General features: G+C 38.1%; 2 protein-coding genes across 4 annotated transcripts; both read right to left on the reverse strand.

Annotated features, from left to right (window-relative positions):
- Positions 1 to 285: 285 nt before the first annotated feature.
- On the reverse strand, positions 286 to 7,739 carry inhbb (inhibin subunit beta B). Its single transcript, XM_060876288.1, has 2 exons — positions 6,776 to 7,739; positions 286 to 2,549 (listed from the first exon to the last, which is right to left on the reverse strand). The coding sequence occupies exons 1-2, from the start codon at positions 7,152 to 7,154 to the stop codon at positions 1,777 to 1,779; spliced, it is 1,152 nt and encodes a 383-aa protein (XP_060732271.1). The 5' UTR covers positions 7,155 to 7,739; the 3' UTR covers positions 286 to 1,776.
- Positions 7,740 to 8,867: 1,128 nt separating this feature from the next.
- si:dkey-3d4.3 (actin-fragmin kinase) lies at positions 8,868 to 14,497 on the reverse strand. Of its 3 annotated transcripts, none has more exons than XM_060876285.1 (8): positions 14,355 to 14,497; positions 12,933 to 13,102; positions 12,754 to 12,836; positions 12,528 to 12,606; positions 12,278 to 12,324; positions 11,741 to 11,861; positions 10,764 to 10,944; positions 8,868 to 9,700 (listed from the first exon to the last, which is right to left on the reverse strand). In XM_060876285.1, exons 1-8 carry the CDS (start codon positions 14,474 to 14,476, stop codon positions 9,133 to 9,135), a joined length of 1,371 nt encoding a protein of 456 aa, XP_060732268.1. In that variant the 5' UTR covers positions 14,477 to 14,497; the 3' UTR covers positions 8,868 to 9,132. The 3 variants fall into 3 exon arrangements, with proteins under 3 accessions (XP_060732268.1, XP_060732269.1, XP_060732270.1); XM_060876286.1 differs by having other exon boundaries at positions 12,933 to 13,139; positions 14,355 to 14,440; XM_060876287.1 differs by lacking the exon at positions 14,355 to 14,497 and having other exon boundaries at positions 12,937 to 13,137.
- Positions 14,498 to 16,183: the final 1,686 nt, after the last annotated feature.

Raw genomic sequence — 16,183 nt, forward strand, 5'->3', positions numbered from 1 at the left:
ACATGTAGAAAACCTTTTGCCTCACAGCTGAGAGGACACTGAGAATGACAAATATTATCATCACTTTTTGTTCAGACATGTACACAAAGTATTTATACCTTCACTAGAAAAATAATATTTGAAACAGTATCAGCATGCATTATGAGATAACCAAGAGAAGAAAAACTCATGGATTAAATTTTCCTTTGTTTTGACATCAGTTAAAATTTCTTATATTACAATGGCTTAAAATGCAAAAATAAAATTGTCTTAAATAAAAATAATGACTTCAAAACTCCACACAAATCACTATAATGCAGAGTAAGAATTTATTTTAAAGTTACAAAATATTTACGAAAGCTTATTTTATTTTGACATAAACTGTACAGAAATGACATGTTTTACTGGTTGACTTGTGACCAAGAGTTAAAAATAAGTTTCATTACATAGAAAATGAGAGAATTAAATATGAATGGTTTGCTGTACACAATAAAAAAAGAGCTGAATTGCAATCTGTGATGTTGTACCCTGACACAGTGATTAGGCTTCTTAAAAAGGATAAACAAATATTGTACAAATATTGTAATAGCCTTGCCACCATATTATAATAACTAAAATATTGGCCTCTTTGGTTCCATTATATGATACACACATATTTTCACAAAAAAAAAAGATTCAGTTATAAAAAATATTTTTTCCATAGCATTTTGTTGTTATTGTTTTTTTGTCTTTTAATTATTTCTGCGACTTTTCAGTGCAAACAGATGAACAATCATCCGCTTCGGAGAGAAAGCGAAAGATCATGTTTCAAGTATTTGATAGAGTTAAAGATTAGCAGAACAGAATACTCAGTCTGGACCAGGATTACTGTACATTGCATAGGTTATGCGGCACTTTATATCAATAGGACTGAGTGAGCATTGGGGTAGGTGCACCTCTTGACAATCCTTTTGAAGGTATTTCAAAAGGCAAGTGCTTTAAATTGTGCATTTAGAGCATTTTTGCAAGTGCTGTACTGCCAGCTGGTCAGTAATAATGCCTCCACAGAGCACATGGTGCTGACAGCATTTATGAGCCACTGAAGTTCACAGCCAAAGAGCTATAACATCACACTTCACCTGTTGGACCTCACATCTTGGTTCAGCGGTCTGCCACATGGACTATGCATGCACAGGGTGAAGGAAAGCCACTTTGTTACAGTGTTTTCTAAGAGGCCACTAGCAGTTTCATTTAGCCTACCCATTTGGTATGGTAAAATGCCGCATAGAATTTCAGACATGGTAGTGGGAATGCCTTGAGAAACATACAAAGTGATGTTATATATAGTTATTGAAAACTCCACCTCTATGGAATAATTTATCACTGTCTTTGAAGTGCTAATGTTCTGATGTGTGAACGACATTGTAATGTCAGTGCTTTCACTAGACTTGGAAGGGTTGTTGCCAAAGCACTCAAAGCAGTGGGCAATACCAGCTTGTCACTGGTAAATGTCCATTTCTGTCCTGTTGGAGTAAAAAGGCCAACATCATGCTTTCAACTTGAAAATAACCAAAAGGTTTAGTGATTTCCATTCCCTCCTCATTTCAATGCCTTTGTGTTTTAAGATTTTAACAGAATAACTCCTGTTATATATTTGATGAGCCACTGCTCCACGCACATACACTAGTGTGTGATTTTGTGCATAAGTGTACATATAATAACATGTATTTATATGCCTGTGGTACAGACCCATAAATATGTCACTGCAGTTGTAATGTCCTTTGATTTCATTCAAAGTCTGTAATACCCTAACCAGCCTCAGGCACATCCACATTCCTCCACAATCATGTTAGGGACATCGCGTTTGACAATGTTGTACTCGTCATCAAAGTAGAGCATGGACATGGTGCTGAGCTTTGTAGGGATGCAGCAGGAGTTCACTGAGCCTGGGCTTATGCCTCGCATTCGGTACTGATTGACCACAGCTGTGTGAAATGAAGAGGCCGAACCTGGCACCCCTGCCATATATGCAGGGCAGCTGCCCTCGCAATAGTTACCGAAGTAACCAGCAGGTGCGATGATCCAGTCATTCCAGCCTATGAGCCTAAAGTCGATGTAGAACTGCTGCCTGCAGCACAGACCATCATGATTTCCATCGCACTCCAGGCCCCGCTTGTGGATACGATGTTTCCCCTCAGCCTGGCGTGCCCGCACCACCAGGAAAGGCCGGTGAGAGGGATCGCCTATGTCCACCAGCACAGGTGCCACATTGGCTACCTCACAGCCCTCACAGTGCACATCCAAGTCCTGCCGTCGACCACCTTTCCCTAAAGCCACTCTGACTGCCTCTGACATTGGGAATGTGTGCCAACCACTGCGCTTCAGCTCCAGGCGTTTCTCAACCCATTTTTCCTGACCCCCAGGCTCCTGGTAGCGCACCCTCACTGTCACCTTCCGACGCACACCTTTCTCAAGTCCTCCAGGTAGAAGTTTGAAGTACAGCCATAAATTGGCTTGCAGTACATACAGGTTCTGATTGCCCTCATTGGAGATCACAAAATAGAGGCTGGACTTTGCTGAAGTCAGGTCATCTATAGGAAATGGAGGGAAAAATATGTTTACTGAAACACATGCATTTGTTGTATTAAAAAAACATTTTAGTAATATTTAGTTTGGAAAATGTTTTGAAACTGGCAAAAAAAATCATATATAGCAATTTATGTGAGATAGATTGTAATATCTTATAATATGCCTGACAGGTTCATTAGTTTTTGTTCTCCCTTTCATATATCATCCTGATTGACAGAGAGGCTGCAGCAGCACAAAACTGGGCTTGGGCCCAGTTGGCCTAGCATTGAAGGCTGCTGATGCAGGAAAGTAGGGGTGGATTGTGAGTTCTGCCCTGGGGGGTTCATTGAGTTCACAGTGAGCATAGTGAAAACTCACAGCTCCTGGAGCCTTGGAGACTGACAGCACAATGCAGTCTGTGAGGTATTATTGGACAGCTATGGCACAGCCTAGTATTGTGCATGTGGCCTCTGAATAAAAAGGATGATCAGGAAAATACAAACCATTTGCATGACATAGCACAGTATTCAAAATTCAGTTGTATTCAGCATGTAACCAGTGTTTGGTTCAGTTAAGGATGCTTGCCTTTTCTTTTCAATTTTTGAAAAGTTCCATTGAACCAGCAAACACTTATAGCACCAACGAGTGATGGATGGTATAATTAATCATATTTCATTTGATCTTTTGGTTCAAGTTGCAGAGCTGCTTACAGCTGGCATTTGCTGAATTGGTGGAATTACCTTGTTTGCAAACTGATTAGCAGAGGTCAGTGTCAACAGCTTGCCTCAGAAGATGGCTTGTTTCTCTGACAGCCTGTCTGGCCCCATGTAGCAGTGGCTTTATGTGCACTCAGCCCTGTCCAGACTCGTTTGCCTGCCCCTGCTCTGGCAAGAACCCAGTTACTCGGCAGTCCCAAAGTGGAACACAGTTAAAGCTCAGTAGGTACAGAAAATAAAGTGCTGGGGACATGGTGTCAGCTTTTAAAAGCTGTGTAGCAAAATCTGAATAAAACAGATTAGCAAACAATTCTCTGAAATTTTCTACTTCATTAACTGCCGGCATGCCCTCAGGTTATAAATATTCTGGCATTACCTGTTCAGAAACGTGCTCTACTACCTGCCTCAACAGCTCCTTCTCAAAATGAATGACATGCACAGTGCATATTGGTCTGAAAGATGGAACAACAATGCCCACTAGTTTATAAAGTTCCTCTTTACAGAAAAGCAGGAAGGGAGATGAGGTCTGGAAAGTAGCCACATGATCCATTGCCCACATGCTGATTGGGCGTGCCTACTTTCAGCTGAGCTGAACCACAGATGGGCAATCAGCACTGTCTGGCCAACTTTACAGGAGGCAGAGGGAAGAAGGGTTGATTACTGGCTCTCATTAACACTTTACTCCCCTCTGGAGCTCTGTGTGACATTCCTTTCCGGTTCCCTTTCCGTTTCCTGTGATCATAGGAGGTGGTGTACAGCTGAAATAGGTGAAATACTCATTTAACTATTCATTTTAGGTGAATATCCTTAGTTTAGCAAAGACAACTGTAAGCCAAGATCTAACATTACTCATAACATTAAACTTTTTCCAGGTTAAACTAATTTGACATTAAAGTGATTTGTCATTATTCTGGTGTTGTGTAAAATTGATTTTGATTTGTTTACATAAATTTGGCAACCTTGAAGACTCCCAAGTATGTGCTGTTTCTCCCGAAGCAGATCAACGCATCTAAACCACTTATTACAATTTATACACCACAAGCTTCCCCCACCACCGAAAACATGGGTACGGAACAGTAAATTGGCAATGCTATCAAAGTACCCTAGCTATCTTCCAAAAATCCCCAAAAAGAATGTTAAACAGTAAATGGATAAGTGGACATATAAATAGCAAGTTCATTCTAACGCTTCACTAGAGATTGCTCTCATGTTCGAAATGCTTCATATGAACTGCTTAGTACAAGAATATGGGCTGCTGTCTGATTAGCTTCTAACATCCTGCCAATCTACTGACACTGTAGAATCTAATTTCCAAGACAGTATCCAATGTCAATAAAACAATGATTTGCCAAGGGGATCAATTCAAATAGGGTATGACTGGCATGATGAAATTGCAGGTCCTGTTGCAAACCCTCTGAATACTGCTACACTGAATGATGTCAAATAATAAAGCCTAATTTCCCATGCTCGCCTGAATGTTAAGAGTTCAGCGAGTCCGAATAGCTATGGACAAATGAGAAGCACACATCTCTCGATTCGCTCCCGTGGCTACGGGACACCAAATCCTTCTGAAACGGACCACAGGACAGAGTTAACAGAGACATGATGCTGGCAGCTGTTCTCACCTGCATGTTGGCAGCATTCTCCATTCTGCCCTCCTAGAGTAGGGTGTAAGATTCAAGTAAACATTCTGACCAAATCACTAAAACTACAAAAACTGCTGCCCCATGTTGAGTCAAGAAAGGGACATGTCAAGCGCTCTATAAAGAGGCCATCTTTCCGCCTGCAATAGCAGTGATTTGCTGACTTATCTCCTAGGTGTCAGATAGATCCAGGGAACTACACTGGATAAGCGCATCTAAAAGCTCACTGGATGAGTGTGCCACTCATTGCAGAATACCTTGGGAGCTTGTCCCAAAGCCATGCCCCGGCTGGCAACCTTCGCGCTGGGGGTTAGCGCCAGCTGGCCCTGAGGCAGAAGGGGTCCAGAGAGCAGGGACCAAAGCCAGTTTCGTGACACAATGCAGCTCAAAGGTTCAAAGGTGTCCTGAATAATGGGTGAAAATGCAAAGAGGCCTAGCTTTGCTTTGATATTTTAAAAGCATTCTTTCATTCTTTGCAAAACTACGATATGAGTAGACCATCCCCCACAACAGCCTCTATCCCCCACCACAACTCAAATGTGTCATGGATTATCCCACTTATTATTTTTTCGTTTCTAATGTTAACATTTTCGGTTTAACCTGAACACACAAACACACACTGCCCTACCAACAATTGCTAAACCCCTTGTTTACTTGTCATATGTGTGTTTCATTCATTCTTGGTGGAGAAAAGAAGTTGTCCAAGCTTACGTGTTGTGCAGGTATATAAAATAGGAGATATGGGAGACAGGCTGAGAAGCACCATGCTTCATCTTTCATACTACAACCATCAAAAAAAAAATACAAATATTTAGGCATATTTTAGATTCATGTATATGTATATGTATATATTTTAAAATCTCTCTCTCTCTCTCTCTCTCTCTCTCTCTCTCTCTCTCTATATATATATATATATATATATATATATATATATATATATATATATATATATATATATGTATATTTTTTTACCCTAGATCTAAATAGACATGTATAACTACATTTAATTTAATTTAATAAGTACTTTTGACACTGCAGATTTTTACTTTTCAAAAGGAAAAATAGCTATTGTTACCGAGGTTCCTTCAAATGTAAGTTGTTATTATTATTATTATTATTATTATTATTATTATTATTATTATACTATACAGTTATTGAAAATATCTAATTTGTCACAGCAGAATATACCTCAGACTATACCTCATTTGCTACATGTATATATAAAATAAGTTTGATAAAGAAATTCTGCTAGCTATTCTGTAGCTGATGGCACTCAGATCATACAATATTTCTAACCATTTTCAGGCTGTAATTAGCGAAACATGTTATACAAACATTTTTATAACATTTTATAAACAAAATATCCCACAATCTTTATAATATTAAGCTTTTACCTCCCATGTACAGACACATGTTATTTGTAAATCAGTGCTGTTGCTATAAACTATTACTTAGGGTTGAATAATATAGTTTATATTTCTGAGACAATAAGTTAGAATTGAATCTAATGTGATTCATAATTTATTTGTGCTTTCATTTGTGCTTTTTTTTCTGTGGGGCTTCTGAATAACCCTAGTTCTTGTAATATTGTTAAAAGTAACACAATAAGTCACATATCGTTATCAAAATGGGTTGCAATATTTTAGGACATAGTGTCTATGTAACTAATAATGTGTTCGTTTTTCTGCTGTTTTGTTAGAACTTTAAAAATTAATAAAATCATTAAAAAGTCAGTCCACGTGGACTTTTTTCCAGTGGTTTTTGGTAACTATAACAAATAAACACAGCATCATTTCTGCACATGTCATTCGCCTGTTTACGTTGTCAAAAAATTCTGGAAACAAACGGATTAGACCCATTATGTTATAGAGTAGGACATTTCCTACACACCTGACTCGGCAAAGCTGATGATTTCTGATGTTTCCTCTTGCGCCTCGTTGCTGTATGCGGCTTGGCCATCTAAGCTGGGAATCTCGAACCTGCCGTCCTCTCTTACTTTGCCGGCGTGGAGCTTCCTTAGTGCTGTGACCATAGCAGCTTTCGGGATCGGGTGCGTGATGTTAGGTCTCTGTCTCATCTGCAGTCTGCTCAGTATGTGCCTCTTCACCGCCTCCAGAAAGTCAGTGTCCATAGCGTCTGGAACGTCGGGACGGCCGAGGCCGCATGACGTGCACGAGTCCTGGGGCAGCGTGTGGGTGTCGCTCCCGGCGCCTCTCACTGACAGCACGCAAGCCAGTAAACAAAACACCACCCGCACTATTACCTTCATCTTGAATCCACCGCGTCCACTCGCGATCGCCGTTAATTACACAGACTAAAAGGTCAGACGAGTTTACTTTGCATTCACGGTAAATCGACACCGTGCAGCCACACGAGATATTTAAACAACGTGTTCATAAAAAAAATAAAAAAATAAATAAATAATTTTTTTTTTTACAAAAGTTCTATTTCGTGAGATCGCACTTAAGAACGATCTGGATATTAGGAACAGTCCAGGCTTCTTCCAGCAGTCGTCTCAGAGAAAGCTCTATGCGTCATGGTTTTTTGTGAAGGATGGAGCTTGACTTCGAGCATCCAAACTCAACCTCAGGCTACATCAGTGCACTTAGCCACATGTCGTCCTTATGTTTGACATCTCGTCCTCCTAATGACGGCATGAGAAAAGTCATCCCCGTACAAAATAATGCTATCAGAGTCCGAGCGATCGCTTGCAGAGATTTGTCACTGAAAGGACTAACATCTGAAATATTGTCCACTATATCAGATCGCACCTCGTCTTCGTCCAGGTCGGAATTATTTCAGTGCACAGACTGCGCGTAATACGGAGACGATGTTGTGCTTTCCGTCCTTTCCCCAGTGCAATCAAGCTTCTAAAACCGCCTCGCGAGGAAACTTTTTTATAGTTGAAACCACGTGGGTCGAGAGGAGATTAACGTGTGTGGAGGCGAGAACAGTATCTACAGCTGAGCCATTCACTTCATCCTCAGATCAACAGAGATGTCCAGCCAAAGTTAAATACTGAATGAAGTGTAAACCTCATTGTAATTTTTTTTCCTCCAAAGTATTAGATGACACTTACAATATACACCTTATTGTGTTTAACATCCATCAAAAGTTTCTTATTAATGGTTTAATGTATGTTTTTTTTGGTATAGTATCACAACATTTGTCTATGTCAAATCATTATTAATGAATTTTTGACCTTGAAATATTTATCAAGATTTTTTATTTTCCACAGTAGTGTGGCTTTTAAACGTATGTACATGTATCTTTATTTATATAAGACATTATAAGATGATTTGTGCTTTGGCGCCATCTCTTGTTCAGACTGTATAATGTATAGATTATAAGCTTAATTCTGAATTTATAGTGCCTGGTATATCTGTCACATGGTGCTAAGATCACTGACACAATCAGCAATAAATAAATGAAAAAATAAATAAATAAAAGTTATGTTTGTAAAAAAAATGTCAATAAGTACAAGAGAATTTTGATCTGTCTAAAATGTTCAGTAATATGGCATGCATAACTGTGGATGTTCTTAAATCTGGTTAAGTCGCATCACACTATGAATTTAGAAAAATTGAGAGTTTGTCACTACTGCGAAGAAAAAAGGAACTAACATCAGGAACTAACAGGAAATGTGCAAATATGTTGATCTGAAAGATCCACAAAAGCACAAAACATGATTGCCGATGCATATGGACTTTCCTCTGGGCTCTCCATTTCCTCTCATCTTCCCCAAAATTATGCTAGTAAATGTGTTATTAGAATGAGTATTAGAATGTGTGTGCAGATGCCCTTTGCACTGGCATTCAATCCAGAGATATTCTGTCACCATTTCATTCACGTTCTACTGTGACCCTGACCAGGATAATGTGGTTACTGAAAATAAGTAAATGAATCAATGAATATGACGATGCTACACTTGCTCAATAAAAAAAGTGTAATGCACATCGCAGACAAACGTTGAACAAGGAAGTAAAAGGTGTAATTACATTTATTTACATATACACATTACATTTACATACGCACATATATACATGCATTTCTGAAATAATTCTTTTGGACAAATATACAAGACAACACTACTTAAATCAGAGTAATAAATCAGAATGTCACTAATGCACCAGCGGATGCTCCAAGAAATAAATAATGTATATCCTCATAAAGGATGATTAAGGCTATTCATTTTTCTCTCTGAGAAGGCAGCATTTGCATGTATAGAACTTTTCACCATATCTCTGCTAGTCTCCCAGAGTCATTTGCCACACTGAAATGGCAGCTTGGTCTTTTAGAGGTTTACCTCCCACTATAAGGAGCAAGTCAGGCATTGGGACCTGTATAGTGTCCTCTGTTTCATTTTCCGAGTGCTCACTGTACCTGTTCCCTTGAGCAACTTGGTTTTCAAAGGTGAGGCAGCTCTCGTATGTCTGAGTACTTTTTAAGCTGACAGACAGGCTCTGTAGCTCTATGTCCTCCTCAGGCTTCCAGTTTAAGGGACTAGAAGGGAAACATTTGTTCTTAAAGGGTCTGAATGTGTTGTCCTTACTTTTTGAGATGGAGATATCTTTACTACTAGTATTATTTGGTGGTCTGGGCAGGAATTTAGGCCCAAGACCCACACTGCAGTGGTGAATCCGGCATGGGGCAGTGGATGCAGGCAATGAAGGCAGCCTCTCCCACATACGTGTTGTAAGATTGAGACTCCACAAGCAGTTAGTGGGAGCAGTCTGGGTCTCTCCTCCACCAAAAAGCAGCATGCTGTCTTTGTACACCACAGCTGAGTGTCCCATAAGTTTAGAGGGTCCTGAGCTGCACATTGAAGTAGGGAGGCAAAAAAATAAATGTTAAATATATTTATGCAATAAATGGGCAATTTAGCCACTGTTCTTTTAGGTGTATTCCAGCAGAACCTGGTTTGATACAGTATTAATAAACATGTATATGAGAATGAATTGGAGTCACCATACTGTAAAAATCTCTCACTAGAGACCTTGGAGCCAGTGCATGCACAGTACATATAATAATATACAAAATGCTAACAGTAGTATAATTTACAGATATATTGATTTTACTGTTGTTGAGTTTTATCTATCTCTGACACCTGCTGTTAGATACTTTCATATCTTTTATCAGTATCAATGCAGTGAGTGACTAAACTTACCAAGATATTCTGTGTTTGCTAAGGTCTTACAGTCAATAATTTGTTATGAAATTTAGCTGGTGTTAACCTCTTTGTTTGTGCCATCACTTCGTTACTCATGTTGGTTAGATGGTTTTAGTTAGCTTAGACATCAACATTAGCAACTCGTTTACTGTACGCAAAAAAATTGAAGAGACATAAAAGTCAACTGAACTTGTTAAAAAAACACATCTATACACTAATTTGCAGATATTTAACGTTAATTTAAACGTTTGCCTTGGGTTCAATTTACTAACAAAGGAATAGGCAGGGTTGAACGTTGCTCTGCAGCCAGCCACTAGAGGGCTTCAGAGACAATTTATGAAGTCAACTTGTACAGTATACATAATAATTTGGCCAAATATAAAAGCAATTACAGGATGTTATGCGTTGGAAAATAACTGTGACAACACAGAATACAACATGACTGCCAACTAAAAGAAACATGTTTTAAGTGACATGCTAATGAAAACCTCTCTATATAAAAGTGTCAATTTTACATCTAAATAATCTTGAGATACTAAGGAATGATATTGGTAAACCTTCTGATTTTTAAACACCTATTCAATGGTATAATTTTCTCTTTAACTGTTAAAAGACTTCTGCAAATGTACCTGCTTTTCAGTTGTAATAATTTGCATACAAAATCTTTTCAGTAATCATTTCAACTGATATTTAGACTGATTTTCTCACAAGGTTCTGATGCAGGTCCAAGTATGGTCATAGGAACTCCATCTCCACAGGTCTCTCTGCTCCTTCAAACCTTGCAGACCACCGTACAGGTACATGCAGTCCTCATGGGTTATAGCAGAGTGGCTATGCCGAGGTCCAGGACCCACTTGTGCAATACTCAAGAGTGACCATAACCTGGAGTCTAATATAGAGACACCTGGCCACATCAGTGACATTATTTGCAAAAGCTACAAGCTTTTGAGCAACTTTGATGTACAGTAATACTAGATTTTGAGATTAGATCACCAATAGTGTGATTATATATATATATACATACACACACATTATATATATATATATATATATATATATATATATATATATTTGTGTGTGTGTGTGTGTGTGTGTGTGTGTGTGTGTGTGTGTGTATTGATGTGAGATCTTTTTAATTATTGAAACATTTATTATTTACACAACCATTTAAAATCCACTGTTCACAATACTTTTAATACTTTATAATTTGAATAGCGTTTTCTCTACTGGGTGTTTATCTCATCTGTTGGGTGTGAAATTGTTGTTATTGCGGATAAAGGCACAACAGAGAACAGTTGACTCACATTTCACAGTTACGAATGACTAAATCTTTTGGGAGTTAATATCTGGCTCAGTGTCTGTGTGCTAAATTGTCCCTGGGTTATGAAACCAAGAATACTATAAATTTTTTTTATCTTTTTTAATTACTAAAATGATAGAGTGAAAGGTATATATTTCAATAAGCATTCAAAATAAATTGTAGGCATGTGCAGGCATGTATCTGGGCCAGCTTCTGCATGCACATATTTTAAGATCACTTGACAGGAAAAGAGAATTATTACTGATTCCTGTGTGGGAAAATCTGGCTAATAAACAACATTCAAGCATGTCAACTGTCACCTGAAAACCATTTGTCTCACAGTTTAACATGTTTACTTTTCTTCTTATAACCTAATATTACTGACCTAAGTTAAATTTCCAGAACTCCTGTGAGGTCCCTCGCATGTCAATGTATCCTCCATAAATAAACATTGAAGATCCCAACACAACAGCACTGTGTCCCTTTCTGTTGGCTGGTGCCACATTCTAGAAAAAAAGGACGGAGATGGTGGAGCAGAGGAGTCTAAAATACCTGTTTGCTAATGCATTCAAAATCCTAAAACCATTAGCAGTCTGGGAAAACCCTTCAAATTTGCTGCATGTGTTTTTAACAAAGCTAAAAAATTATGAAAATCACAGTCTGGCCAAAATATGGATTTCTGACAGTAACAATACACCTCAACTTTAAAGAACCATAAATATACCTCTAATGCTAGATCTTGGCATGTATTTTTAACACATGCAAAAGAAAAGCATGTTTCAGTTTAGGAAAGCATGTAGTTATCACAACATCATTTAAAAAAATGTCAGATGTTTATTGTATGAAGGATTTTCTCAGGTTGCACATGAGTTTTTATGAACTACACATGAGTTTTTATGAACTTTTTATGATTATCTTTTACCTGAGCAAGTGGACTTTGCTCTTCTATGAAGAACCAGTGTTCTTTAGCTACAAAGAATAGAAATTGGGAATAAAAATAAGAATATACAAAACAGTAAGTATAGTGAAAAATAATTAAACATATGACTGGAAAACATTGTTCTACGGGTTGTTTAGACAAAATCATGTTAGCAGAAATATTTACCATTCATCTATTACATTTTAAATGATTATAGGGAATTTATTTAGATAATTAATGCATTTTGCATTACCTGTGTCAAACAACCATAGAGGGGTTTTTGTGTCAGAATATGCTGAATCCCTTAAGCCTCCAAATATGTAGAGGACACCCTAAAACAGAATAAAAGCATAATATGGGTAATATAATAGGTAATGCATTGTTCTACCATATTATTTCTGCAGTTTCTGATCATTTACATCATAGGGATGCATTATATATTGAGACAACAATAAACACCAAATTAATATTAAAATCACCTGATGAGACACCATGCTGTGTTCCTCCAGTTCATCAGGTGCATTGTCACTGTCACAGTCCAACTTGATCCACTTGTTACACACTAATATTAAACAAAATGTATTCAATTTCAACAACCATTTTATCTCACTAATCTAAAGACGCAACTTCCAGTGACACACAGAACAATATGACTTACCCACATTGTATTTCCAGAAATCTTTTAATGAGTGCTTCCATCTACCTCCAAGTAGGTAAACATTCCCATTATAAGCACAAATAGCATGCTTATAGCGGTCACATGGTGCAGGAGAACTCTGAGGCACAGAAGTCCACAGACAGGAATCAATCTTCTTGCTCATACTAGGCCTGTGAGGGTGTCATAAGTACACTTACACTTCTCTTCCTGGAAACAAAATATTTCTTTTACAGACTAAGTATGGAATAAGATAGAGGAAACTTTGCCAAAAAAAAAAAAAAGCAGAATAAAAATAATAATAATAAAAAAAACAACCAACCAAACAAAAAAAAAACGGAAAACGACAAAAACTGAACACAAGAGTTGAATTATACAGTAGCTCACATTCATTGCTCAAATGGCAGTAATAAGAATTCTTCATTGCAGGTTATATAATCTGTTACACTGGCAGGTGATATGCAGTCATGTGATTATAGAACACGTCCATTGTGTTGCTATATATAAACAGGACTATACTGATACCTTTTACTACATGTAAAATGATTCAAAAACAAGAAATAATGCCCATAACATTATCAAAAGTACTGAATTACTTAATAATTAATATTATTAGGTAGCTCCAAGTTAACATCATTTATAGACCAACTTCATTCATTTTATATTATTTTAAAGGGAAAAGAAGAAACTATTCTACACAAAATTCCTGTCAGTGCTCATCATAGTGTAGATTTGTCAGCTATTTATATCCCTTCGGTTGTAGCCAAGGACCCTTCTGTAGAGACTCATAAACATTACTTAAATGTGTACAATAAATACAACTGAGTTTTCTGTTCAGGAATGTTTAAGTTATTTATAAAGCTGTTTTTTTTGTGTGCTGTCGAACTGATTAATAACTACTAGACCTCTGGAAGAAATATAACAGCTTTGATAATGGTGGTTTTTGCTTTTCACAATGAACTTATCTTAGTTTAACTTATTCACTATCTAACTTAAGAACTACGAACAAACATGGACTGAAAACGCAAACAAATTCTCACGGATCCACTTAACTTGACGGAAAGGGTTTGTGGTGACTGTGTCTACAACACTCAAGTCATATGAAAGTACCTTCTTAGTTATATTAACTTGTTTTAAGACAGTAAATTGCTTGTTTGTGTAGTTGTAGATGTCGTCTAATCCATAATCGGACTAAACCTGCTTCCCATAGGATCCGAGTTTAGCAGAAAGTAAACGGTAACCAACAGAAAGAAATGGCGCTGTAGTTTAAACCAGAAGCCAGGCGTGACCGTTAGCTATCTTTCGCGTCAACGACATTCCCCAAAGCTAGTAGCTAACTTTTAACGTTACTAAACAGAAAACTTTCTTTTCTGAACCGGTCATGTTTGTTTTCATAAAGTTCAGCTATTGCTTTAGTTTGCTTACCGTTTTAACTCTTCCCTGTTATAGTGAGGTATGGTTCGCGAACGAGTCGGCTCATTTACACGGCTCTTCAAACTGACACTGAGAACACTAAGAGTCGACTCGCTCATATGAGCCGTATGCATTTTGCCTTCACTTCTCTATCTCTTGTAGCTGAGGGCGATGCCGTTAGTCTGGTTGTGAACTTTAATTCATGCGTTTCATTTAAAATATGTTTCCCAACTGTTATTTCGCGTGAGCGTTCGTTACGCAAACTTTGCCCCTTTTAGAGAACAAATAATGAGCCGTATGGGAGTCGGCTCTTATTGGCAGGCTGAGTCAAATGATCTGACTCCCTGAAATCAGAAAAACATTACCATAGCTACCTGTTGTGCCTTGGCTACTTACAGTGAACAAGTCTGAGTGGGCGGGTCAAAGTAAAGGCGATGTTATATATGTAAAATTGCAGAAACATTGGCGTAATAACCGGCGTTTTTAGCCACCGATACGGCATGGAAATAGTTATATTAAGTAACTTAATAATGTTACTGAATGTACAGGTGTGTACATTTAATTTCAAATCACTTCAGCAGTATCACATGAGCTTGAGTATGGAAATATTGAGTTTTGACATTAGGCCCAAGGTAATCACTGCCAATGTTCAGTATAAACGCACAATTGTGAGTGCGATATTATTTTTAAACAGTGGGGGCCCCACGACTGCCCATTGACAGTAGGGGCCCCACCACTGCCCATTGACAATGGGGGCCCCACGTCTGCCCATTGACAGTAGGGGCCCCACCATTGCCCATTGACAGTAGGGGCCCCACCACTGCCCATTGACAGTATGGGCCCCACCACTGCCCATTTTCATTTTGGTGTGGAATAAAGGACCTCTTACTGTCTTCATCTTTCCACATGTTTGTTTAAATTCTATTGAATGTGTTTAATGGCAGTCCTCTTGTTTTTTTTTCCATATGATTTTTAAATTAATGCACATTCCATAGATGGCTGTCTCAACTATGAAGTAAATAAAATATTAATTTAAAGAAGTCAGTCAAAACTGACTGTCGCAGATATAAATTAATCCCATTACAAGGTACAAGTACCAGTATACTACTGACAGACAAGTGTCACTTCTTTCTGATATGCTATAGTCTCCAGCAGGTGGCCCTATAATTTCATTTAGACTTAGACTGAGCACTTTATCAGGAATACCTGTACACCTACTCATACATACAATTATCTAATCAATAAATCAGCAAAAGATGCACAATGCATAAAACAGTGCAGATACAAACCAGCAACTTCGGGAAATGGTCAGATCAACCATTAGAAAAAATGACATCCAGTAAGTGGCAGTTCTGTGGACACAAACACCTTGCTGGCCTTGAATAGGCACTGGTTTGAGCTGACTGAAAGGCTACAGTAATAGATAATCAGTTTGTTCAACTGGGGTGAGCAGAAAAGCATCTTAAAATGCACAACATGTCAAACCTTGAGTCCTCAGTCAGGAACAGAAAGCTGAGGCTGCAGTGGACACAGGCTCAGCAAGACTGGAAAAACAAAACAAATTTTAGTTTCTACTGAGGCACACAGATGGTAGGGTCAGACTTTGGCACCAAAAGCAGGAAGATTTGACACAACCTACCTTGTGTTGGTTTCATATACATGACGAGTTCAGTGATCTTCCCAGTCACAGGATTGGGATCCAGTAGAACACATGATTATGTGGTACGATGGGAGAGTTGCATCATAAAAGTACACCTGAGAAAGCTGCAGAAATAGTGTGATGTCACAATCATGTCAGTCATGTCAACAAAGACCACAATCTCTTTTAAGGATTATTCCCA

Source organism: Tachysurus vachellii, chromosome 8 (genome assembly GCF_030014155.1).
Source record: "Tachysurus vachellii isolate PV-2020 chromosome 8, HZAU_Pvac_v1, whole genome shotgun sequence".
Lineage (NCBI taxonomy): Eukaryota > Metazoa > Chordata > Actinopteri > Siluriformes > Bagridae > Tachysurus > Tachysurus vachellii.